The 27,738-nt window shown below is 40.5% G+C and overlaps 1 protein-coding gene across 5 annotated transcripts in view; it reads left to right on the forward strand.

The window, feature by feature from the left end:
* LOC105198825 (ADP-ribosylation factor-like protein 13B) overlaps positions 1–27,738 on the forward strand; it is a 162,254-nt gene that overhangs the window by 63,297 nt on the left and 71,219 nt on the right. For all 5 annotated transcript variants that reach the window (XM_039449876.1, XM_039449880.1, XM_039449879.1 and 2 more), the window contains 2 exons: positions 2,527–2,642; positions 22,930–23,106. In XM_039449876.1, the coding sequence (XP_039305810.1) occupies positions 2,527–2,642; positions 22,930–23,106 (293 nt within the window). The remainder of the gene's footprint in view (positions 1–2,526; positions 2,643–22,929; positions 23,107–27,738) is intronic.

Here is a 27,738-nt window from a genome sequence, read left to right on the forward strand (position 1 = left end):
TATTTCAAAAGTGCACCGTATATCCGCCGAAGTATCACGTTACATGTGATCATGTGACTTACCGTCAGGCTATGTAATACATAGATTTTGTTGCCATCTTTTAGGCTTGGTAAATAAGAGAGTCTAGTAAATATATAAATATCTATGGCGAAAGCCGGGCTTTTGCCGAATCACCGTTTTCCTCGCTCCGTGAGACCGGGACAGGCGCGCGAGGTAAGCGGATGCTCCGTACATTTTCATCTTCCGATTACTCCGATTCTTAATTATTGTGTTATCACCGAATAAAGAGTGTTAAGATTAATAGTGATTCAATTAATTGTTCCACTTCTCCCATACATCACATTCTATCAAATATATAACGAAACTAAATCACGCTCTCACGTTTCCACGTCCGCTCACTTAAGCGCCCTTTAACCAAGTCCGTATTTTTACAATAATTTTATTATTATAAAAGCATTTGATTTAAGGGAATACATTGTCATTCTTGAGCGCACGAAATTCTAGCCCTGTCATTCATAATCTTTAAAGTTTTTTCATTTGAAAATTATTATAGTCTCGACATCTTGGTATTAGAATTTTTGTCTTAAAATCTTCCAACAAATTTGTTGTTAAAATTATTATTGTCAGTATTGTTACACCGTGTATATTTTTTAAATAAAAATTTTTTTGAATAAAAATTTTTTTAATAAAATATTTTTTAAATAAAAATTTTTACTGCAATTTTTAACTGCTGTTAAATAGTTATTCTAGAAATATATAATAATATAAATCTCAAATAGGAAAAAATTTTTTATCTTTTTGCATTGGAAACCGGTATACCGGTTTTGAATTGACTTCATCTTTTTTCGTAGATTTATGCAATGACATAGTCAGCAAAATTCTAACAAGGGGAGGACCAGGTGAGAGATCCTGGGATTTTGATCCCAATTTTTTTAGTTATTCTGGAGACGATAAAAAAGTTTACGTCTTCCGGCGTTTCATCGAATAAGCCTTAGTTTCGTAATAATAAATTTGTGAAAATTGGTCATACCGCGGCGCGCCATATGAGTCTTCCCGGTAACTGTTCTCGCAACCAGTGCAGTCGGCTCCGTGTGTTAGGTGCTTGCTTCACAATCGTAAGATCCGGGTTTGCTCCCGAATGTGTGCAATATTTTTTTTCTTTTTTTGTTTTTAATAAATGTATTTATCTTGATGATATTAATATAGTATGCAAATTTCTAAAATAGAAAATTTAATTTAATATCATTTTCTAAATTTCAAATTAAATTTAATTTGAAAGGAATTTGAATTCAAGTAATAATATTTGAAATAATAAATAAGTAATAATAATAATAATATATAAGTTATTAGAAATGGATAACATATAAAGGCAACGTATCTAAATTATCAAATTGTTTAAATTTAACACTGGTAAAAGAAGCGGATATAAAATGGTAAATAAACGAGAGGTTTTTAATCACCTTGCAGGTATGTAGTCGGTTATAAAGCCGAAATTCTTTCACGTTTTTATGATGTTTATCATCCAAGTAATTGTTCCCCATCGAAATAATTTAATTTTGTAATAAATCTGCAATACTTAAATAATTAACTTTTGTAATAAAAGTATTTACATGTACATTCACAATCAGATGTTTGTTTATTATTTTTCTTTTACGATTAATTATTTTAAAAACTAGAATTTTAAAATACTATTAATATTATTCCCAATTAAATTTTAAATTAAACAATTTGAAAATTTAGATACGTTGCTTTTATATGTTATCCATTTTAAATAAATTATATATTATTATTATTAATATTACCTATTTATTATTTCAAATATTATTACTTGAATTCAAATTCCCTTTAAATTGAAGTTTAGAAAATGATATTAAATTAAATTTTAGAAATTTGCATATTATATTAATATCATCAAGACAAATAAATACATTTATTTAAAAAAAAAGAAAAAAACATATTGCACACATCCGGGAGCGAACCCGGATCTTACGATTGTGAAGCAAGCACCTAACACACGGCGCCGACTGCACTGGTTGCGAGAACAGTTATCGGGAAGGCTCATATGGCGCGCCGCGGTATGGCCAATTTTCACAAATTTATTATTTCAAAACTAAGGCCTATTCGATGAAACGCCGGGAGACGTAAACTTTTTTTTCGTTTCCAGAACAACTAAAAAAATTGGGATCAAAATCCCAGGGTCTCTCACCTGGTCCTCCCCTTGTAAGTCTAAAACTGCCAAAGTTTAAAAACATGCTAGTCTTCAAGAGGTTAATTATTTTGCGTTGAAATTTTATTATTTTTTTATTAAATTCTCATTAAAATGTTACCTGCTCTTTTTTTAATAAACGCAGAAAATAATTTTTTATGTGAAGTATATTTTAAAGTTTTGCAAATTTAATTACAAATTCATTGAGTTTTTATCAAATTTAATACAATATTATAAAACATTTCATAGAAATTTTTTACTTGATAGATCTGTGCTAAGCAGAAATTTCAATATTCTTTGTTTCAATTGACGTCTTTTAGATACATGGTCTTATATACGTGGTGGACGCTAGTGATATTTCCCGTCTTGCAGAGAATAAAGTCGTATTTAACGAATTAATTACGCACGAGCATATTTCGACGAAACCGATATTATTGTAAGATCTAAAGTTATGTTTCTCTGCACACTTTTGCTTGCGCACATACGATAAAAAATAGATTAAAGGCGGGAGCATAGACTTTTGCATAACGCATAAGAGAACCAATTAGAATCTTTCATTTCGTGGAAAGAAAAGTAAAGGATTTTAACTGATTGATTATCTTATGCATTATTCATTACGCGTTATGCAGGAGCCTGTACTTTTGCTCTAAGCCATTTGTGTGCATATAACACTATTCAATAGCAAAATTCTTTTTAAAGTGCCATAGTACACATAGACATAAATGCCTACCTATCTGAAATTAGCTGTTTTGGGCTTTCTCTTCTATTGCATCCACTGTACACCCAAGGACTTTGATTCTGTCCATGGGGAAATTTTTCATACTGAGAAGTCGTTATCTTTCTACATACTTACACTTCATGATTAACGTAACGACCAATAAGCTCTAGTCGTTTCATTAATCTGCGAGTATGTAGAAAGTGGTGACTTCTCAGTTTGGAAAATTTCCCCATGGACAGAATCAAAGTCCTTGGGTGTACAGTCGTGAGCTAAAAGGTTGCAACACATTTTCTTCGATTGTTTTTGAAATGTAGACTTGCTCATCGAACGGCGAACGTCATTGGTTCTTACCTGTGGATCCAACCAATTACGTTCGCCTACCGATGAGCAAGTTTACATTCCAAAAACCATCGAAGAAAATGTGTTGCAACCTTTTAGCTTACGACTATACATATACTATTTCTTCATGAAATGTAGAATGCAGTTAATTTCAGATGGGTTGGCATTTACATCTTGCATATGTATATATACGTATACTTCAAATACACCTGATGACAAAATTAAGGGATCACCTATTCTGACTCCGAAAAATAGGTGTAATTCAAGAGAGTCTAACTTTGTCAAAATTGATTGTAAAAAAATTTAAAAAAAAAGCATTTTGAAGCTTGAAATCTTTAGTTTTGAGATTGATAATGTAACGCTAGTGGTTTTCGTGCGGCTCGGTGGGGATCAGGATACGGTCATGGATGAGCTCGCCGGATTGGCCGGTTCGGTAGAAATAATCGCACTCGGAGTTAGATGGTAAAAGACTAGATCTTTATTTAGTATTTCAAGTGAACGAATGATTCATTGGCGTGAATGCCTCACAACAAGTGGACTTAGCCTAAGCGAGACCGTGATTGGTTCTCGGTGGTCGCGAGAATCAACCGCCTCCGAGCGGCCCTAAACGCTGATTCTAATAAACAAAATGGTAGAGCGCCGTTCGGGGTATCGGACCGATGAGTATTTATTATAAAAAAAAATGTGAAAATAAAAACAGCAGTGATCATAATAATAGTAGTAGGGACGCAAGTAGTAATAATGTGAGCAGGAATTGTAATAAGGGGAATACGCATTGACGCGATAGTAAGGATTAAAGCGAACGCGCGGACACGGTGTCCGGAGTGATCAGGGAGGCGCGGACCGCGGGGTCGGAACAACGGTGGCAGTTTCGTGTCTCGCCCGAGTCGCCTCGTGCAAAATGAGGCGAGGATATCGTCGGAGCGCGGATGCTCTGACGATGCTCTAGGTTACACAAGTGAGTCTTCCCTGAGGGAGAGGTCAGCTGATTGGCCAGGAATGCCTCGACGAGGATGCTCGTCGCAGCTGGTGTCGTGATTCGCCGAGGATGCTTGGCTACGGGACTCGGCGAGGGTGCTCGCCGTGATTGGTTGCGGAGAGGGTGTTCGGACGCTTCGGGAGTAGCCGAGGATTCTCGGCCGATCGGTACGACGAGGATTCTTGTCGAGGGTTCTGGATGAGGCGAGTATTCTCGTCCTCTTGGGAGTCGGAATCGCAGTCGAGGATTCTCGACCTGTCAGGTTCGGTGAACCGGGAAGATCTGCTCCGGTGTTTCCATTGCCGGCTTATATATATCCGAACGCGCGGTTGGACGGACCAATCCGCGCGCTCGGTCGGCGGGCTCGAAGTGGGAACGTTACGGAACGCCACGAACGGCGCGCGTGCTGCCGCGTGCTCGCGACGGGAGGTTAGCTTGGTGCGCGCACGTGCATCTCGCCGGTGCTCGAGTGGATGGAGTGGATTAACGGCGCGCGTGAGGTGGAGGGGCGTTTTGTTACAATAATTAAACGATACAGATTGTTTACGAAGTTACGTGGCTTAAATGGGGATGTGTCAAATCTTAAAATTTATTACAAACTTTGCAAAGCTCCACGACGCGAAATAAAAATTACACGCAAATGTGATTTATAGCATTTGAAAGCGTGGATCTTTATCTTTAATTTGCATTTTTGTTTAGTGTTGTACGATTTTTTTTCACTGAGTTAGGTAACACTGAAGTGGCCTCTTTTGCTTTAATGTTGAATAATTCAGTGAATAAAAATTGTACAATGCTCAACAAAAACGCAAATTAAAGGTAAAGATTCACGTTTTTAAATGCTGTAAACTGCATTTTTGCATAATTTTTATTTCACGTTGTAGAGTTTTGCAAAGTTTGTAAAAAAAAATCTGACAAATGTCAAAATCTTATAAAAATTTTGCCAAGTTTTACAGCATGAAATAAAAATCGCACAAAAATATAGTTTATAGTATTTGAAAACATGAATCTTTATCTTTAATTTGCGTTTTTGTTGAGCTTTGTACGATTTTTCACGAGTTATTCAGCACTGAAGCAAAAATCGTTCCTTTTTTCAATGTTGAATAAATCAGTGAAAAAAATCGTACAACACTCAGCAAGTACGCAAATTAAAGATAAAGATTTACGCTTTTGAACGCTGTAAACTGCATTTGTGTGCAATTTTTAATTTACGTCAAATAAACTCGCAAAATTCGTAATAAATTTTGCAGCATCTTTATTTTTATCCAACAAAAACGCAAAATAAAGGTAAAGATTCACGCTTTCAAATACTGTAAACTGTATTTGTGGACAATTTTTATTTTAGTCTGTAGAACTTGGCAAAATTTTTATAAGATTTTGACATTTGTTGGATTTTTTTTACGAACTTTGCAAAGCTTCATAGCGTGAAATAAAAATTCCGCAAAAATGCGGTTTACAGCATTCAAAAGCGTGAATCTTTATCTTCATTTTGCGTTTTTGTTGAGCGTTGTACGATTTTTATTCACTGAATTATTCAACATTGAAGCAAAAAAGACTATTTTTGCTTCAGTATTACCTAACTCAGTGAAAAAAAATTCTACAACGCTCAACAAAAACGCAAATTAAAGGTAAAGATCCACGCTTTTGGATGTAAACTGTATTTGCGTGCAATGTTTATTTTGCGTTGTGGAGCTTTGCAAAGTTTGTAAAAAATTTTGAGATGTGACACATCCCCATTTTTTTACGTGGAGAAGTTCTCATGGATACCCTTCCCCCCCCCAGGGGAGAGAGAAGCGGTTATGCCGGACTCTTACCGGTTAAGACCCCATGGTGGTCCACCTTTATATGAGCGCCCCTGCGCCTGATTCCTGCAGCTCCCAGTAGTCTCGGACTGAAGGGCCAGACACAACTCGCCCGTTCCTCCCTTCAGCCCGTGACTTGGTGGATTACGAGACCCAGGCATATGTCCGGGCTCTTCTCCCGGGTCTTTTTTTTCTTGAGGGAGCGGCGTTCGGGGCCAGCTCTCTCCTCTTCTCAGCACTTTTCTTCTGCGAGATGACAGACTCGCAGAAGGAGAGCGCGGCTGGGGAGCCTCCTCCCCTTCGAGCATGGCACTCACCATGCTCTCCAGGGAGAAGTCCGCCTTGTTTATAGCCAGGGCCCGGAGTAAGACCCGACGGTCATCATTCCATGCTGGACACTCCAGCAGGGTGTGATCCGCCGAGTCCACCTGAGCACTGCAGTGGTGGCACATCCTGGTGGGTTCACGTCCTATTCGAAGCAGGTACTCAGTCGTGGAAGGGTTCCGATAGCGCACATTCCGATAGCCCACCAACCAATCATTTTGACTTATCTAACCCAACCTACGGAAAATCTCTAGGTATCTGCCATTGAGTGGTTTGTGTACTATCGGGATGTGCGCTATCGGGACCCGCCGCTCAGTCGTAACCCAAGTCCCACAGGAGTGGTCCAAGGATCGAACCCTGCAGGACCCCACGATGGATCCCCCGTTTATGGGTCACCCCGTACCGCCCCGGATAGGAAATGCTCCTGTCCCGGAGGTAATCCCCGATTATCTCCTACATATACACTCCTACGGAAGAGTGTTAAACGCGTTGGGAATGGGGGGACACAGCCAACACTACCTTCCCGCGAGAGCCTTATCCGAGAGGGCGCGGACCCGCCGAATTGCGTCGACGGTAGACCGGCTCTCCCGGAATTAGAACTGGCAGTCGGCCATAGTGGGGCCCTCGTGGGACAGGTGCTCTTGGAGGCGAGCAGCCAGAACGTTCCAGCATCTTGCTCGTTTTGTCGAGCAGGCAAATGGGGCGGTAAGCCCGAGGGCGACCCCTCGGGCTTTTTACGGAGGAGCACCAACCTCGCCTCTTTCCAGGCGGTGGAAAACCGCCCAGCCTCCAGGCACTTCCCGAACAAGTGCCGGAGGCCATTTACCAAAATACCTGACACCAAGGCCAGGGCCTTTATGGGGATGCTATACGGCTCCGGGGCTGTGTTCTTTGCCCGAAGCCGTTTGGCTATCGCCAACACCTCGTCAGTCGAGACCCAGCACGAGTTCCCCCACCGGTCAGATACCGGCGGAGGGAGCACGCCGAGATGGGCCACCTTCCTCGCCCCCGGAAGAAACAGGGTGGTGACCACGTTCTCGAGGAACTGCTGGTCGAGACTCTCCGTTAGGGGGTCGCCCGCCGCCCTGAATTTATTACGAACAATATGATATGGGCGCCCTCACAGATCACGGTCAACCGTCTCGACCAGCTCCTCCCAGGCCCTGGCCTTAGCGTCACCAATGGCCCGCTGCAGGGACTGTTTGGCATCTCGCTACCGATCCCTCAGCGAGGCCAACACTTCTCCGTCCTTGTTGCGCTTACGCGCATAGTGAGTGCACCGGTGAGACACACAATCAAGGGTTCCAAGTTCGAGACGGTAGTCAGGCGGCAGTCGAGTGGTGGGGATGAAAGCCCTGGCACACGGCGTTCGCGCTCGGCGTTTCGTCCCATGTCTCGATTAATCGTTTCACGCCGTGTGCCGTGGCTTTCATCCCCACTACTCGACTGCCGCCTGACTACCGTCTCGGACTTGGAAGACCTGCACCCGATTGCACTCGCGCCTAAGTTGTGCTATCTCGGTTGTCCACCAGTGCATCCCCTTCTTGCGGGGGGGGGGGGGCTCCAAATGCGGGGCATCGCTGCGTCACAGATGTCCGTCAGGATGCTCCGCAGCTGCGCCGCTCCCTCATCCACGTCGGCCATCGGCCTAGACAGAACGCCTGTCCAAGCCGCGGACTCGGCCACGGCAATTAGGAGATCGACATCCAATCTCCTGATGGTCCAGCGGCACGGCACTTGCCTCCTCCCCCCCCCCATTGCCGCCAACGGCATGCTCGCGCGATTGCCGCCGATGGCCGCCGATTTGACACATCCCCATTTAAATCCGCGTAACTTCGTAAGCAATCTGTATCGTTAATAATTTATCAACCTCAAAACTAAAGATTTCAAACTTTAAAATGCTTTTTTTTCAATTTTTTTACGATTATTTTTGACAAAGTTAGATTCTCTCGAATTTTTCGGAATCTGTTTTTTGGAGTCAGAATAGGTGATCCCTTAATTTTGGCATCGAGTGTATTTGTACGCACTGAACACGCCAAGTAAAAATAAAGTTTAGAAAACCATCTCCAATGATCATGATATTGACATATGTTGTCAAGATCATGACCCTGATAATGAGTGACTTTCAGCAGGTTTTTAGCCGTCGTTATTATTTCTTAAAAGGTTATTAACAAATACAATTGACAATGTAAAATGTATTTCTTAGCAACGAAAGCGATTTTCCACGCAAAGAGGTTTCTACCTCTTGCCCCCTACTTAGGAACGAAACGAAGTCGATAACAGTACTGTTTTACGTTTTAAGTTCTTTGTGTGTGATTTAAAAAAAAATATATATTTTATATTAAATAATTAAAAACGGTTTAAAAATTATATATAATTTAAAAATACAACATTTAAATGAAAAAAGTCTCATCTGTGGAAATCGAACCTGGGACTCCACGCGTACTAGTCGACGTCCTAACGTCCCACGCTACGTCGTTAACTCGACAACTGTCTTTCTGTAGCAGTACTATAGATGCTGGAAATATTTATTTAATTGTCATTTTTCTTGAGAATGTCTAATTTTCGCAACAAATGGTTTTACTACAGTAAAGGTATGAGTGAATATTACACACCCATAAAATTTTATTAAAATTGGTGACCCATTTATCGCAGACTCTCCTTGTAAAATAGGTAAAAAGAAATACAACAGTGGACGTCAAATTAGAGGGCAGTGAGTTTTGGAATTGAACGTAGCATTCAGAATGTTTATTTTGCTTGTACCAAACCGATGTAGTAAAATTTTTTATCAGTTATCCGAAAATATATCATAGTTCTATTATTAACACTAATAAATGACATATAATGTTTTACGTAATACAAATTATACATATGACAGTTAAACATGCAACAAATTGTGTTGCTTCTGAAAGTGATACTTTATATACAGAATATAGAAAGATTGTGACGAGAGATGACACATTTCTCGCTAAGGCATATGAGACTATCATTTTATACATTATCTTGCAGATTTTGTATTTAAAAAGTACATAATTTCAATGAACAATGCTTTTTTTAAACCATATGAATTGTATCCTCTAAATGATTAATAGATAGATATTTATTTAATCCGTGAAGTGTTATTCTCGAAAATTTCCAATAAATTATGCAGACTTTATTTTAGACATTTTGATCCCATTTTGGGCCATCTTCGGTAAGTGAAACAAAAATTTGATATCTATTAAAATTCCATAGCGGAGTTATTTACTGTGACTCCATGGTGTCGACTCGTTATTGTGATATCCTGGTTTAATATTCCATTGTCAACAAATAACACTAAAAATGTAAGAAAAAGAATATATAATTTTACGAGAAATGATGTAATATAACAGTGAAACACCGAGACAACTCATCAAATTTGCCATAGAGTATTTAATTTGACATAAATTATGAAGGCAGTGCAAAATTTTCTTTAAAATAACACATTTTTTTAAAAATGTTTGCAATAATTATCTCTGCAACACTATTATAAAAACCGCTTAATACTATGGTTTATTGAATAAATAACAATCAATAGACAGTAAAGAAAATATTAACACAACTAAAACATTATTATTGAATCAATGAAAATAAATAATAATCAATAGACAGTATAGAGGATATTAACAAAACTAAAAACGTATTATTATTTAGTCATTTTATGTTCATTGTAAGATTATTTAAGATCGAAGTACATGCATGATGTAAAAATTCAGTATCAGATTGTAAACTTATACTATTTTTTTGCATCTGGATATGTAACATTTCGGAGATTCGTCGTTTAACCAAGAACGGTTTGCTATATAAAACATCCACGTTATTGCAGTCAAAATTATGATTGTGATGTACACTGTGTTCCGTTACAACGGAGTGATTGTCATTATTTTTGTGGATGTCATTGCGATGTACTATGTAACGAACCATCTCCCGACGCCCCCCGGACCGCCTAACCGCCCGAGCCGTCCGGCCGAACAACCGCCGGACAGCAATTATCGGCGCATAGCGCCTAATAATATAACCAGAAACCGAGCGAGCGCTTCCACGCGCTTCCCATCTCCGTGCGCACGCGCTTTTGTTCTGTCGCCGTTCTGCAGCCACGCTACGTGCGCGAGACCCGAATCGAAAGAACCGAAATCGAGTAGCGGGGATGCTGCCTCCGGACCGTTCCGCCGAAACACGCCACACATCCCCTCACCTTGATACTCGAGTATATAAGGCGGCACTTACCGACCGAAGACCACCTTGTCCGCTTCTGGGCGGTTCGCCGTATGTAGTCACCCAGGTTGAGAAAGAGATTGAACGTTTTGGTCTCTGTCAAGACACTTGACCCTCGACCGATCCCGATACCGTTCCGAATCCGCTTCCTCACTCACCGCAAAGGGCTCAAGCAAACTTGAGCCCTGTCAAGCTACTTGAAGCAGAGCGATCCTTCCAGCATTCCGAGTCCGGCGCTACCACGCGTAAGGGGGTACGGTGCTTCGTGCTTCCACCAAGCGCACTTGGCGTGGGGTAGTGCTAATCGGCGATTGCAATAAGCGGTATTAATCACTTCGCGACGGGCCACGCAAAAACCAAGTACAAACGCACGGATCCGTGTACCCCCCGCGTCACGCCCCGTCGTATCGCACCACGCGCCGCGCCTTGCAACGCATTTTTTACGGCCAACAATAACAAGGCCGCCCGAGTTCCGAGAACAGATCTCGACGCCGTTCCGAGAAACGCGTCTCGTGACACCGAGACTAAATAGATTTGTAAATAGATTTCTGTATTTTGTCCGCGAATATACTTATCACGTCTGTCCGCGCGCTACGAATTGCGAGTGTAAGATCCGCGCTAATTACCGTCCGGTTTCATTTTCTACGTTATCGCAATCACGTTGCCGACGCTATTCCGCACTATTATACTTGTGTTCATTTTATTACGATAATTTTTACATTTAATAAATACTCTTTTTTTTGTAAACACCAAAGTGAAGTCTAATTCCTTTGGCGACTCTTCGCGCCCTCGTTCCCGTGCCGATCACCGTCCGTGCATGAAGTGCGGTCGTTACACTATTACTTTAGTTTTTAATGTTTTACCTGTTTGTCCTACATAAAATACATCACAGTCTTTGCAACTAATTTTATATACATTTTTCTTAATTTTGTTCCGAAGAACATCTTTCTAAGCCTTAATGATTTTGTTTAATTTATTGAGACTAGAAAATGTCAGTTTTACATTTATATCTCAGATTTACCCAAACTAACACTTCTTATTATGATTTATACTGTATTATATACTCGCGTCGGCTGCGAATGACGCTCATGTAACATTATTGGTTACTACAATAAATATTACTCAGTGTCTCGGTGATTGAACTGGCTAAGACATCCTTCTCGGATAGTTGGGGAATCCAGGTTGTTCAAACCCTGGTCAAGGTAATATTTTTTGCAATTTCTTTACAGTTTTTTGGGATTATAGAAGGGGGGGAAGGATAGTAGAGATGCGTACGAACATCAAATAAATAATTAAATAGAATAGCAATTTAATTTCGTGATATTACATTTGGATTCCCCTTGGAAGCTATATTTTAAATCCAGCAAAATTGGGGCACGCAGTTTGGGGGAATTTTGTAAATGTTTATAAATTTATCTAGAAAAAATTATTGAGCACGAATCCAAGATGGCGGACGGAATTTTCAAAATCAACCGAATTTTCTGTAATTTTGAAAATTACGTTTGGCATATTGGTCCGCCATATTATATCTGGCATTTTGAATTTTGTATTTTTGACATCGGATTTGTAATCAGTGACTTCGAAAACACCTGAATAACATGTTTCAAGCGAATTCAGTTGATTTTGATAATTTTGCTTGTCACATTAGAACCACCATTTTGAAACTGACATTGAATTCGTAATGGGAGACTGCAAAAACCTTTACTATAAATAACAAGTTTTAAGTAAATCTAGTCGATTTTGATAATTTTGACTGCATATTGTATTCGCTATTTTGAATTTTGAATTTTTGACATTGGAATCATAATCAGCGACCTGAAAAACCTTCAGATAGTGACTTAGAAGTATAGGTGATCAGTACAAAATTACCTTTTCAAAAAAAAGGTAAAAATAAGGCCTACCTAACTTATTTATAAATATAATTTACAAAGATATTGAAATGACCTAAATGAGAATAAATTGTTTATTTCAACCACTTGCCAAAATAAAATTATCATCTATATAAAATATTTTTAAATATACAAAAAATAAATTTTTTTAAACTTTTTATTTGGTCTTATTAAATTTTTGTGTTTTTAATAAGGCCCGAATTAAAAATAAACTGAAAATAACAAAAAATTAAACATATTTTCCAATTCACTGTTAAATGATTATTAAAATGATTATTACAAATACGAAATTTTTTAAGATTTATGTTACTATAAAACATCACAATTATTTTTAATTTTGTCTGTAATTAATATTTTAACTTTAAGAAATTCTGGCTATTTTAGTGCAATTTCAGCTTATGAAAAGTTTGCGTCATTGAAAATCATTATTTTCTGTTGCAAGCCACATACATAATAAACAAATGGCAATGGCTATAACAATAAATGTATAAGTAAGCCTTATTCAATAATACATTTATAAAAAAGGGATACCTATTTAAAAAAAAATATATATATATACATTTATATATATATATATATATATATATATATATATATATATGTATATATATATATATATATTGTCACGTACTTCTCCTGACGCCGGAGAGCAACGGCGAAATACGCGATCAAACCACGGAATAGCTCGCGAAACACGCGCGGGAGCGACGAACGAACCGAGAAACACCAAACGCTCGTACCAAATCGCGAGATTGGGCGCCAGACGCGATGATACCGGTCGCGTCTCCGCGTTCACTTTTCCACTCTAAACACGGATTCACAACACGCGAGAATGCGTCATGCCGAAACGCGAAATCGTCGCTCGCACGCGGCCAGCTAGCTCCTCTAACCGGTAGAGGGGCGGGGTAGCGGAGACAGGGACGAAGCGGCTCTCTTACGGGAGACGACGGGTAGGCGAGAAATTAAGTAAAGTCAGGCCGATATAACAGATAGAGAACACATATATTGCAGTGCATAATAGAGACGACATACAATAAAATAAGAACAAAAAAGAATAGCGGTTAATGTAAGAAAGAAAGACAAAGATAAGGCGTTGACAAAAAGAAATTAATAAGCCGGACGCGGGAATTATTTCAACTCAGACCATAATTACGCTACACGCGCCGATCACGACGACTGGTCCCGCGCGAAGCGCGGCAGCCAATCACGCGCGCTCTGACCGGCGCGGCAAGAACGCGAACGCAGAACCTCCGCTAAGGCGAGCCACGTAATTCTGAGACAAAAGTGCGTACAGTAAAAGATTCGCGCCGATGACAACGCAGTCGCCGGAACCGCACTACAAAATTAATAGAACACGCGCGATACACCAAGTCACCGATATCTCGGGCGGCCGTATGATCACGGCCGTAACACGACTCACGCACGTGCGCGAGGGCTTTGCGACTTCCCGGGAAGCCGGTCGTTCGCGAGCTTCTATGGCGGGACGGCTCAAACACACGCGGCAGCCGACAGCTGGGTGCCTCGACGAGGTCTCGGGCTTGAGGTGAAGAGCCAGCCAAACACCAAGAAGCAAGGTGCGTTCAATCGCCACGCGGCGGACGCACTCGCACACTAACCTAATGGCTCTACCTCAAAACGCGAGCCGGTCGACACCGACAGTTCGTGGCTTTACACAGCGGTTAGACGGGTCACCTCGACTTCAGCACGGTTCTTCCTCCGCTCCTCGATCTGCGGGGCTTGTCCGGGCCTGGCATACTCGACGATAGCCGCTCCCGATATCTCCAGCCGATATCTCGCACGCTCGCTCACGCTTCGCACCACAGGGATCGCCGGGTCGCACGCAAAAGCCGAGAGGATCGCGCTCGATGCGCGATCGATGAGCGCTACCCCTCCCACAGGGTGCGCTAGCGCCTAGCGGAGCGGCCGCCCTTATCTAGCTGTGACGTCACGGCAGCGCAGTGTCGGGTCTCCGCAGGTGTCGTGCGGTCCCCGTCGGCATCCGACATCCTCGTCACTCTCGTCGTCCTCGCGGACGACTGCAGCAGCAGAATTTTCCCAGCGACGACTCTTCGCCGCTACCCTCCTCGATGGACAGCCGGCCTTCGACGGCCCTCGTCCTGGCCGTTCGTCCGCCCCAGCCTGTCCATCAGCTGTGCCACTCGCGAGCCTCCTTTGCGTGGCGCTTATCTGTCGCCACGTCTTGTCTCGTCCTCCTCTCCGTCGGCGTTTTCCGGTGCGCCGGCCCTGGACGATCGCCCTCTCCTTTCCCTGTCGCTGTCCGTCTCTCTCGCCGCTGTTGGTCCTTCGGCGGCGTTTGTCGAGGTGCCCGCGGTTACATGTAATAAGCCACGAATGAGTAAATAAAATAATACGCAACGCAGTCCCGCCGGAGATTTCGTTCTCTCGCAGAGTGCCCGACCCGGTCATACGCGCCTCCTGGCGCGACGCCTAGGCGGAAGACGGAGTGGCGAGGCAGCTAAAACTGCCACGTCACAATATATATATATACACACACACACATACACACACGCACACACACATATATGTTTGTTTTTTTCTACAGCTAGAAAGTTAAATATTATAATATGTTGTAATAAATTAGAAAATAACATATACTTATTAAATTTACAACAAAGTAATCAGTTGCACGTTCCTCCTCTGCACCTGCGAACGTTGCTGGTCCTTCGCGGCCTTCCTTAGCTCCGCGATCGACTCCTGCGCCGTCGGCTCCACTCGGTCTCCTCCCACGGGGTGCCTTTCCTAGCACCAACTTGGACGCGGCTCCCTCGGCTAAGGTCCTGCGGTCCAGAAAGGACTGACGGTCTGCCCAGGTCGCCTGTCTGCCTTCGGAGTACCTGCGTCTCTGCTACATGAACTTCCAGTCGCTCCTTCTTCATTTCTCTGAATTGGCGGATTTTTTCCACCGGGAGACGTTGTCGCTATGTCGGAGACTTGGCTTAAGCCTCATGTTCCCGATAACTTCGTCTTTTTTCCCGGCTATCGCATCATTCGCCGCGATTGCGAGGGGAGGGGAGGAGTGGGAATTGGCGTTTACGTGCGCGACGACATCGGCGCTTCTATCCTTGCCCCCCGCTCCTTGGATAAATAACAACATCCGAGATCTCTTGCGAAGGCGGGACGTAGCTAGAAGAGTTTTTTTCCGCCTTCCCTCTCCCTCGAGGGGGGAGACTTTCCGCGTGCTGCGCAGCCAAGCCAAGTCCGCTATAAAGTCCGCCAAAAACATCTATCTTACCAAAAGGCTTGGCTCGACTCTCTAGCGCCGCTCGACTGTGGTCTGACCTGCGCTCTCTGGGCCTTGCTAGCGCTGGGACCTCGTGTCCGTATCTAAATTTCTCCCTAGAAATCCTGAACACCTTCTTCTCCTCAGCTCACCTCGCCTCGTCCGATCCTCCTATCCTTCCGCCCGGCTCTTTTTATATCTCTCCTCTCGACCCACTCCACTTTCTCTTTCTCCTCTCCCCTGCCTTTCTGTTTCTTTCTTGATCTTAGCCGATCCTTCCACCTTTTATTTTCGTCATATTACACCCGATGCTTTGCTGCGTGCTCTTCGCCGCAGCACCTCCAACTCTTCTGGACCTGACATCAACCGTCGCTTCATCTTAATGTGTCTTTCGTTTATTTGTTCTCTCATCCTCGATATTTTCAATCGGTCCTTCACCACTTCTTTCTTTCCCTCCTCCTGGAAACTCTCTCATGTTATCCCACTTCCTAAATCCAAGCATGCCTCCGAACCTTCCCATTTCCGCCCTATATCCTTGTTTTGCTTCCTGTCTAAAGTCCTCGAGCGTGTTGCCTTTGAACAACTCTCTTCTCACCTACTCTTCTGATCTACAACCTCCTCGATCCTCTCCAAACCGGCTTCCGAAGGGGGCACAGCACACAGACGGCTCTCCTGAAGCTACTAGACGATGTGAGACTGGCCAACGATAAAAGGATGGTCATGTTTGACTGGTCATGCTCGTCTTGTTTGACTTTACCAAGGCCTTTGATACGGTCTCCCACGATCTTCTTCTTCGTAAGCTGCGCTCTTTCCGCCTGTCTTTCTCCGCCTGCCAATGAGTGCAGTCCTATCTCACGGGGCATTACCAGCGCGTGCGTGGCCCGGACGACTCCTTTTCGACTTGGATGCCTGTTGTTGCCGGGGTCCCCCAGGGCTCGGTTCTCGGCTTCCTGTTTTTTTCACTTTTCATCAATGATTTCAGTTCCGTTCTAAGTCATTGCAGCCACATCTTGTACGCGGATGACCTGCAAATTTAAATTCACTTTCCACCTGCTGATATCGACGCCGCTCTCGCCAAGGTCAGAGCGGACATTGCCGCAATCGAGTCCTGGGCTCAGAACAACTCCCTCATCCTTAACGCTCGCAAAACTAAATCCATGCTCCTGGGATCTTCTAAATTCATTAACAGCATTCCCTCCTTTTGCAACCAACTACACCTTAACGGTGCATTAATAGAATTAACCGACAAGGTCACAAACCTCGGCATCTGCCTATCCAGTTCTCTCAGTTGATCGGAGTACGTGGCACTTTAAGCCGCGTCAACAAAATTCTTTGGCGGCTAAAGGCTTTCTGCCTCTTCTTGCGCCTCCGTACTCAGCTCGTCACGGCTTTCATCTTCCCCGTCTTTGATTACTGTGCGGCCCTCTTTACTGATTTGACGGGGCAACAAAAATTAAAGCTAAGACGCCTAATGAACTCGTGCGTGCTATTCATTTACAATCTTCACAAGAATGAGCACATTTCGGGGTACTACAAGAGGCTAGGGTGGCTCAGCTCTGACGACAGGAGGCAGTACCTCACATGTTGCCTCCTATTTTCTATCATCCTCCATTTGTCTCCCCCCTATCTCTCTGAAAACTTCCGTCCTCAGCACCGTTCTCTCTCACACCTGCGCTTCTCCCCTTCCTCTTCCCTTGATCTCGCAGTCCCTTTCTGTCGCACCTCCACTTACCAACGTTCCTTTCATTCGACTACGTGCTCCCTATGGAATAATCTCTCTCCTGTCGTCAGGGAGGCCGCCTCAACTAGCGCCTTTAAGCGCTTGCTCTTCGGCTATTTGATGAGCCGCGGCCATGCTGCGATGCCTCCTCCCTCGGTTTGCACATAGCGTTCATCAACGTTACTCAACGCTAATATTATTATTACTATTATGTTATTTTATTTCTTTTTGTTTTGTTTATTATTGTAGGAAATAATGTATTATGGATCAATGTACAGAAAAGAGTGTCACAACAATGCTTAACTTAGCGAGATTGTAGAAGAGAAGACGCCCCGCAGGCTATCGGATGCCTGTATTTATACCATGCGTTTCGTCGCCTTTTCGCCTTATTGGCTCGTGCCCCGATGGAAGGGCGCGCTGGACGCACGGTTACGCATCTCGACCCTGCACAGACATGTTAACACATGTCTTCACAATTTACAGTCAACATTACTAAAATTATGTACTGATCGGCGATCTCCTTGTTGGCCCTACATTATAGTTTATTTTCTTCTTTTTTTTTCTTTTGTTGCTTACTGTTCTCCTGCAACTTTGTTTGTAAGTGATATTGTTATTCTCTACGTTCCACTGTACTTCTGAGTGTCTTTAGAGGGCTTGCCTTAGGACAAAATAAATACTTATTCATTTATTCATTCTCTTTCTTTCTCTCTCTCTCTCTTTCTCTCTCTCTCGTATATGCGCACAGCGCTTTATGCCCTCTTTTCTGCTGGTGTATCGAGTTCTTTCTGTTAACATATTGATCTCTTCTTATTTTATGCATTATTATTTTGTCAACGACGGCCATCCATTAAATGAATAAATCATTTTCTTTTTCTTGAAACGCTGGGTATGATCAATTCAAACACCTGACCAACCGACGAGTCTTATCCGGATCGATCCCGAAATTCCCACACCGTTGCACTGAAACCGCGTACCGTTACAACTGAACTAGTTAAAATAATACATGATATTAACCCTTAAACACGTAAGTGGATCTGAAAGACCCCATATGAAGTTTTGAACGTTTGCTATGTGAAGACGGAATGAGATAGGAAGTTTGGACCAAGACGTAAAAAAGGTTTGAAATCTTTTCTTTTAATTGATATAGTTGATCAACTTTTTTGGTCAACTAGAATTCGAACGGCACGGCAACAAAGTTTAGTTAGGGTCAATGCGACCCATATAGTGTGTAAGTGAAACTTTCTTTGTGAGTATTTTACATAAAAAAATTGGACAAAATACGTTTGAACAGGTCGATTTGCAGATGTTACTCGCATATACTCTGTCTAAAGTTGGAATACTATAAAATGTTGTAGAAAAAAGAGTTTTTCCGAAATATATGACACATCAATTTTCAATTTTAGACACGATTTAATCAAAAATTCCTCATGTTCGCATTGTTACATAAGTACATTTTTTAATAGAAATGACAATAATATCATTTTTTTTTAAGTATGAATTTGTAGCTTTAAAACGCCCTATTGTAAAGTTCTTTAAAGTTTTTTGTTGCAAAGATATGATTTTTTTTTTTAAGTGGATTTTTAGATGCCTAAAAATATCTCATATTTTCCATGTTACATAATTAAATTTTTTAAAAGAAATGATTTTGCCAAATTTTATTTTGAAAGTGTGATTTTGGCTTTAAAACGCCGTATTTGAAAGTCCTTAAACGTTTGTTGTTGCGAAGATATGATTTTTTGAAGGAAAAGTGGAATTTTGACCAATTTCTCATTTTTGCTTAATGGTTTTGCTTTTATAACTTCACAATAAATTATTTGTCGGCAATGCCGATTATGCAGTCACACTCTTGAGATTTTAAACTTTTGTTTTAAAAAAAAATCGTAGAAAAATATTGATTGCAATCAAAATTATAGCTTCTCAAAGTTGAAAAAGGGTCTCCCAGACCCAAAAATGTGTTTCCGTATTTTACAGGATCGGTGTGTTTAAGGGTTAAATATGCTCACTGTGTTACAAAGTGAATGTTAATTATAAATTAATAACATGTGTGTAAATCTCGCTGCGTTATTGATATTTAATAATGTTTCTGAACGTGTTATGAAAGGTATTCTCTCTTATAAGAGATAATTTATTTTGTAACACGAACGATCATATTTAATATCACATATTATTTTAATTAATTCGGGAGGGTTCCGATAGCGCACATCACGATAGCCCACCAACCAATCATCTTGACTTATTTAACTCAACCTACGGAAAATCTCTAGGCATCTGCCATTGTGAGTGGTTTGTGTGCTATCGGGATGTGCCCTATCGGGACCCACCGACTTACCATACTTATTAATTAATTCAATCACAAATTTCTAAAATCAGAGAGAACACCCAGCGTGGCGACCTCTAATACTCAACTTGTCAAATTACACGTACATACAACAGGCATTAGAATCATTTCTATGTCTTCATTCAATCGTTTGACATTTGTTTCAAACGTCAATTCATTTAAAATATACGTTTACATTAACGGTAGAGTTAAAAAATTATATTGGAGAAAGTTAGGAAGACAAAATTAGATTTAATAATGTGTATTCGATCTAATTTTGTTTCGTTATTATATTCATGTACACTTTGTCAATCATGTGTTATAACACTTGGAAAATTTAATGCATAGCACTTGTAAGAGTCACTTATAATATTGACTCTATATAATGCAAAGTGTATATTTTTAACTGCACGTATTTATTATTACATGCACGTATTTATTATAAGTTCATTTAATCAACGTGGTTTTGCACTACACGAATGAATTTGGCAGAAAGAAGTGTCGTCTGCCCCGCAAACCGAAATTTTATATATTGACGATTCAGGTTATACAGGTTAGGAAACTTGTCGCGGCGATCATGATCGCGGTCACGTGATGCATGACATGATCGCATGCGGGCTGCTAGTGTACTAGCGAGCGCCACCGGTCACTCTGTGTCAAAAAGATGTACTGGACAAGATTCGCTTGGCGATGACAATGACAATAACATTTCTTACATGTAAAACGTCGAGATTTAGACTTTGCGTCGCGATGTCTCCGCACGTAGGACACGGAGAGAAAAAATAAAAACATTTATGCAATTTTCTCCAAGCTATCGATTGAGACTACTCAGAACTTGATCGGTTCAGCCATTACTGAGATCGGATAACCTTGTTATGCTTCAACTCGCTGATTCGCGTAAAAGAACCTCGCTGTTATATACATACATAAATATATATGTACACACGCACAGGCGCGCACGCACGCGCGCGCACGTACGCACGCACGCACACACACAGACACACGGTGATGGGAGGATATTCGGAAACGGTTAAATATCTCGGACACTAAGCATTTTAGGAAAAAGTGTATCAAATAAAACTTATAAGATTTCAAAAGATCTATTTACTGATCTTATCAATTAACTTTGGATGGCGTTGCCAAGGTCAGATCGAAATCACTTTAACTTTTTTAAATGGAACACCCTATTTTTAATTCCAGAATCTAATATCTGGTGTCAAGATCTTTTTAAAACCCTACAAGAAAGTTTATTTTTGTTGAGTACTTTTCGAATTGTGAAGCTTGACAGCTACAGTGTACTATATCTTTCAAGCGTCATAACTCGGAAAATACTTAATAAAAATAACTTCTGATTGAATTTGTAGGGTTACAATGGTATCACACAATCTACACGTAACATCAAAACGCTCATTTTGCTATCCTTGGGGGCGGGGGAAGGGGGGGGGGCGAAAAAAATTTTAAATGCAATGTGGGGTCGTGTGAAATTAATTTCACAATGTGGGGGCATTGAAATAAATTTCAACCGTATTCGTGATCCAAACTTCAAACAAGAAACGAAAAACTGGGAGCACGTGCGCTATCGATAAACGGAAGTGCTAAGGTTTTGGGAATAATTCATGCTTTGATTTATTGGTTGATTGATTAAGCGAGCACGGATCATCAGAGAATGGATGCCGCTCCTTAAATTACGCGAACCGCGACAACTACTCTTGATACGCATTGCAAGTACGAGACAATTTGATTTCAATCTTATATCGTACCCAAGTTCTATTCCATTTTTGCTTCTCGAGTTAATTTATTGAACATTTATTATAGTTTACGATATCATGTGATTTTTTTCTTTGCTGTCTTTTCAATAACTTTTAACACTTGAGTATTCAAGTATTAGTTTAGTTCGTTTGACCCATTTTGACCCTTTCAATCAATGATGTTACGTCTTTCTGAACGAGAACACATATTTTTTTTGATGATTAGAGGGTAGAGCGATCGATTGAGATTATATAATGATGTGAGACAGCTTTTCAATGAAACTTTTTGCAATGAAGATACTGCTATTTCAATAACAGTTCATAGAACGATTAGGCGTTTTAATGAAATTGGAAGTGTTAAAAATCGTCCAGTATTAGGTAGGCTAAAGTTAGCAACAAATCTGTTATTTTCAAACAACTTATCAGATATATCAAAGGCTTCGATCCGCTTCTTTTCAATTAGGCTTTGGAATATTTCTGAGATTTCACCGATCAAAACTAAGGTTACATCGGCTGGTTGTCAAAACATAATTTACTAACACTACGATACATTCATGATTGCTGACGCAGCATCCGGTTATAGTAGTCATGAACGTAAAAACAAGTAAGAACAAAACGTGAACCCTAGAATCGGACCCCAGGCATACCTGGCACAAACTGTACATATGTTATACGTTCCAATCGCCGTCTAGTTCTCTCTTAACCCGGATCGTGCCCTGGAATTACTGACCTCCATGATAATAAGTGATAGAAGGTGAGCCCCTAAAATTGGATTTTGAAATAAAAGTAAATAAAGTATTTTGACAGTATATTAAATAGCACAAATAGTAAAAGTAAAGGACGGGATTCGATAGCGCACCAACCAATCATCTTAACTTATCTAATCCAACCAACGGAAAAACTAGGTATCGGCCGCTGTGAGTGATGATGTGCTATCGGTCCCATGTGCTATCGGGATCCGCTCAAAAGTAAAAATACTTAATAGTTCAAATTAATCTTAGCGTCCTTGTTTAAGTATTTTAGATATTCCGTTGATCTGAAAAATATTTAGATTATTTCCAAAAAATATTTCAATTTGTTAAAAAAAGTCTGAGAAATTTGCTGAAAATGTCAAAATTTGCACAGAAATTCTAAGAAATTCTAGAAAAAAAAAATTTTTATTAATTTATGTTGACTTTATTTAGGAACATGATCTTATTTGCTGTAAAAATGTAAAAAAAAATGTAATTTTTTTTGCTATTTTATCTTAATGCTCCGAAAATTCTGATGGCATAGCGTTTAACACGAAAATAATTTTCGAGATACATACTGTGGCACTTAAAAGAAAAAAATAATTTTTTTTTGTTAAGCAATGTAATGATTAAGGATGTGGATAAATCCATAGCATTTTATTAGATTTTTATAATGTATGTATAGACTCGCCAACAAGCAAGATATGAATGGAGCCATCGACGAGCTAGATATAGTTGAAAACCTAGATGTGGAGCAAGCGGCCAATGCCATGAGATGTCCGACAAGAGTGGAAACGTGTTCCTGCATTTATAAAAAGGAACAATCCAAAACTAGCACTGCGGGCATAAAGGATGGATACAAGTAAAATTACAATTATAAAGGGTATATTCTGGTTTGTAACCTAGCAAACAAAAATAAATTTAAATGAATTGAAAATTACAATTTATTTTAATTCATTTTAATTTATTCGAGTTTACGCTTTAAAGTTCCGGAATTTTTAGACTGAAATAGATTGAGATACGAAATGCGAATTATTATTATTTTGAATTTGGATGGATATATATTTTTATTATATTATTTTTTGATTCAAATGGATTTAAAAAATCTCAAATGTGAATTCAAAAATGTCGAAGTGAATTTATTTCTATTTATTTCAAATCAGTTTTGTTTGTTGGAAAAATTTAAAAAATCGAAAAATTTATTTTGCCTAATTTGATGGATTATTATACAGGGTGAGTCATTTTAATCTATGGACCCGAATATCTTCCAAATAACGGTATCTACAAAAAAATGGTTTAGATAAAAGTTGACCAGGACAGAGGGGGTCATTCAATTGTACCATTGGTTTTGACCTTGAGGTCAATTTTGAAGGTTATTTCAAGGTCACGATGATTTTTTAAAATGGGACACTCTATTTTTGACTGCGGATTTCGAAAGAGCGGAAAATTTTACATCAAACTTGTCTTATGAAAAAATTGTTTTTGCGACCTTGGAAAGGTCAAAAATGAAGGTGAAATGCCTGAAAAATGATCTGGTGTACTTTTTCTGAAATGACGTGGTTTTCTGGGTAACACAAATGTGCATAATGCTTAAACATTACTACTTGCAACTTTCGGCCGGATTCTTCGACGCACGCCTATTGCTCCCCTCCCAACGCACGGTCCTGAGACGATGTATCGCGCTCCTTAGTTACGCCGTCCGGCGGCGCCGTTGCTAAGGCGCGAGCGGTGGGAGGGGAGCAATATGCGTCGAAGAATCCGGCCGAAAGTTGCAAGTAGTAATGTTTAAACATTATGCACATTTGTGTTACCCAGAAAACCACGTCATTTCAGAAAAAGTACACCAGATCGTTTTTCAGGCATTTCACCTTCATTTTTGACCTTTCCAAGGTCGCAAAAACAATTTTTTCATAAGACAAGTTTGATGTAAAATTTTCCGCTTTTTCGAAACCCGCAGTCAAAAATAGGGTGTCCCATTTAAAAAAACCATTGTGACCTTGAAATAACCTTCAAAATTGACCTCAAGGTCAAAACCAATGGTACAATTGAATGAACCCCTCTGTCCTGGTCAACTTTTATCTAAACCATTTTTTTGTAGATACCGTTATTTGGAAGATATTCGGGTCCATAGATTAAAATGACTCACCCTGTATGCGGGCCTTGGAATAAGTAATTAATTGTAAATACTAAAACTTTAGCAAAAACACTAAAAAAGTAGACTTAAAACTTTAAACGAGTTTTCTTGGAACTACATTTTTTGAACCTTTGTATGGTTGTTTTGACAATGCTTTCAGCAACTATCGGCGTTGGTGAGACAATCGACCAAATTAAGTCGTTAGAATAAATATTGTATAAATGTATGTCGAATAATAAATCACTTTAAAATTTATTTGAGAATATGTCAAGTAAATAAAAATATGATTTGTCAAGACATTCAGTGTCTTTTTGGGAATTAATACCATTTTTTTTTATTTTTTAATGTATATCTCGGAAATCAACCTTTTATTATAATTTGATTTTGAATCATGAATTTTAATGTTATTTCAATCAAATGTTTCTGTTTTGTTCCATGTTCGGCGACTTGCCTTTGTATGTCTTAATTTATTCATTTTTATACTCCAGTAGCGAATTGCGCGCAATTTGTGTCATCTGTGTTCGTATTAAACTCAGGATCTGTCGACAAAATCTGTTAACATATTATATCAACAGATTGGCGACAGAAACTGAGCAAAATCTGCGCGTGTGGGCAATCTGATAACAGACTATGAATACAAGCTGCAAATTCTGTTCAATTTTTACTACCGATCTGCTAATGTAATATGGTCAGCACGCTTTGTGTTATTTTTGATGGCAGGTTATCAACAGTATCAGATAAAACAGCATCAGATAAAGACATTGTGTGCAATTTATTGCTATTTTGCTATCAAAAGTTAATAGTGTGCTGTGCGCGAAATTTATTTCTGGAAGCTTGGCTATCTGGATTATTTTTATGTTGTTTAATTCTTGATCCGAGTTGTCTCTTTGTCTGTCCAACGTAAAAGGCATCGCAATTTTTGCAGTGTAATTTATAAACTACATTGTTATTTGACATTCATTCAGTTACATCTTTGTGTTTTTTATTCTTGTGCGTATTATCAATGCGTATATTAGTATATATTGGTTGATTAAAGAGTAATTTCGTATTTTACAAGCAGAGGTAGTTAAAACTGAGTATTATACTTAGCGAATAAACATTGAACGAACTGCGAATTCGAACGTTCGTTGATATTGTTAACCGAGAGGGTTTTCGGATAGATGCCACGTGCGTGTTGGGCACTTTGCCGATGTTTCGCAAACATTGCAGCTTGCATCATCAGGGCTGAGAGCTCCGATATTGAGCTCCCTTTGATTGTGGTGGTCCTTATATATCCCCGTTGCGCCCGGTGGTGGTTGGGGTGGGGAGTTTAACTTGGTCAAGCCTCAAGACTGGAAAAAAACGCCTTCACGGAGAGGCTATTCTAGGGTCGGTAAACTTATTTACCAAACTCAGGAAGTCCTTGCACGTCCAACTGTGCTCCTTAGCATTTCTAAAACGGTGCCGTGACCATCGAGTGGTACCTAAATGCTTTCAATTAAAAAACCCTTTGCTTACCTCCGTCCAGGCAAAAGTTATCCTTTGACAAGCATCTCTACGGTTAGTCAAGGAAAGGATCTCGGCAATCAAAAGAAGTACCCTATGATCAGAAAGTACCGGGAATTTTTTATTTAAAAGTACCGCACATGCGGGAACCGGTTTATTTTTTTTTCTTATGTTGGTACGACCTTAAGACGCACATCTGTCAGGTTTTAGTGCCATCCGATCATTAGTGTCTGCCTGGCGTTTGTTTATATCAGTCAACTTTTTTCATTTTGCCGCATTTTACCATGAATAATTTTGTTGAACAAAGAGTTTGTTTGAAATTTTGTGTTGCGAACGAAATTTCGTGTGCCGATGCACTGAAAATGTTGCAAAAAGCATTTTGCGAATCTATCAAAAACAAGAGCATACGAGTGGTATAAAGACTTTAAAAGTGGTCGTACAGTGGTGGAAGGTTTCCCTCGTTCCGGACGTCCATCGACGTCGAACACCGATGAAAACGTGAAGAAAGTGAAAGAAATGGTGCTTGAAAATCGTCATACCAGCTTAAGAGAGATGTCTAGTGAACTTGGCATTGTATATGGAACGGCACAGCATATTGTGGTTGATGTTTTGGGTATGAGACGCGTGGCAGCCAGGCTCGTTCCGAAGGATCTGAATTTCTTGCAAAAACACCACCGAAAGACAGTTGCTGAAGAGATGATTTCTGAAGCCCAAAGTGATCCAACCTTCATGAAACGGATAATTACGGGCGACGAGACATGGGTCTATGAATTTGACATGGAAACAAAGCAACAATCGTCCAAGTGGCGCTTCGAAGACGAGCCGAAACCGAAAAAACCGCGTCAAAGCCGCTGAAAAGTGAAGGTGATGTTGACTGTTTACTTCGATTGCCAAGGCGTTGTGCACTATGAGTACCTTCCACCGGGCCAGACAGTCAACAAAGAATATTATTTATCCGTTTTGAAGCGTTTGAGAGATGCTGTACGTCGCAAACGGCCGGAAATGTGAGCCGACAATTCTTGGATTTTGTACTGAATTATTTGACCAAACATCAAGTAAATACCATCAAGCAAGCACCGTATTCACCTGATATGGCTCCGTGCGACTTTTTTTTGTTCCCCAAGTTGAAGTTGCCACTTCGTGGAAAGAGATTTCAGTCGATCGAGGAGATCAAAGAGAATGCGACGAGGGAACTAAAGACCATCCCTTCGTCGGCCTACCAGGGATGCATGGAGGACTGGTTCAAGCGTTGGCACATGTGTGTTGCTTCAGATGGATCATATTTTGAAGGAGATAAAATAAATTTGCCTGAAATTTAACTCTATTTTGTTTTATTTAAAAATTCCCGTTACTTTCTGATCATAGGGTATAGCCAGTACCTCCCAAAGCTTCTTGGATTACACCTCTTGTTTGCTGACTCATTAAAGCCGGAGTTGTGGCAAATACTGGACCGTATTACACACGAACAGGCCGTCCGTCCTGCCGAGGTGAGAAAACAAAAACAGGAGGAGAAATACAAGATCTCTCCACAGGTTGGATCCCCACTTCCAACACACACAGTGAAGAACCTCAGTAGTCACGTCTTGTCCCTATCCGAAGTGTCTGTACTTTCAAAAGGACACAATTTTGCTGTCACCCCCACAAGCATTCCTACGGAAGAAATTATCATCCAAATTGTGACAGCTATCTTCCGCCTCCCACCCGAAGCAAGCAACAACATTAGACAACGAGCAGTCAACATCCTCCGCAAGGCTAAACCACCCAGCCAAAACATCAGCAGAGAAGAACGCTTGGCACTCCGGAATTTGAGACAGAACAACAACATTCTAATTCTACCGGCGGATAAAGGAAATGTCACAGTAGTAATGGACAAAG

This window comes from Solenopsis invicta, chromosome 5 (assembly GCF_016802725.1).
Source record: "Solenopsis invicta isolate M01_SB chromosome 5, UNIL_Sinv_3.0, whole genome shotgun sequence".
NCBI classification, from domain to species: Eukaryota; Metazoa; Arthropoda; class Insecta; order Hymenoptera; family Formicidae; genus Solenopsis; species Solenopsis invicta.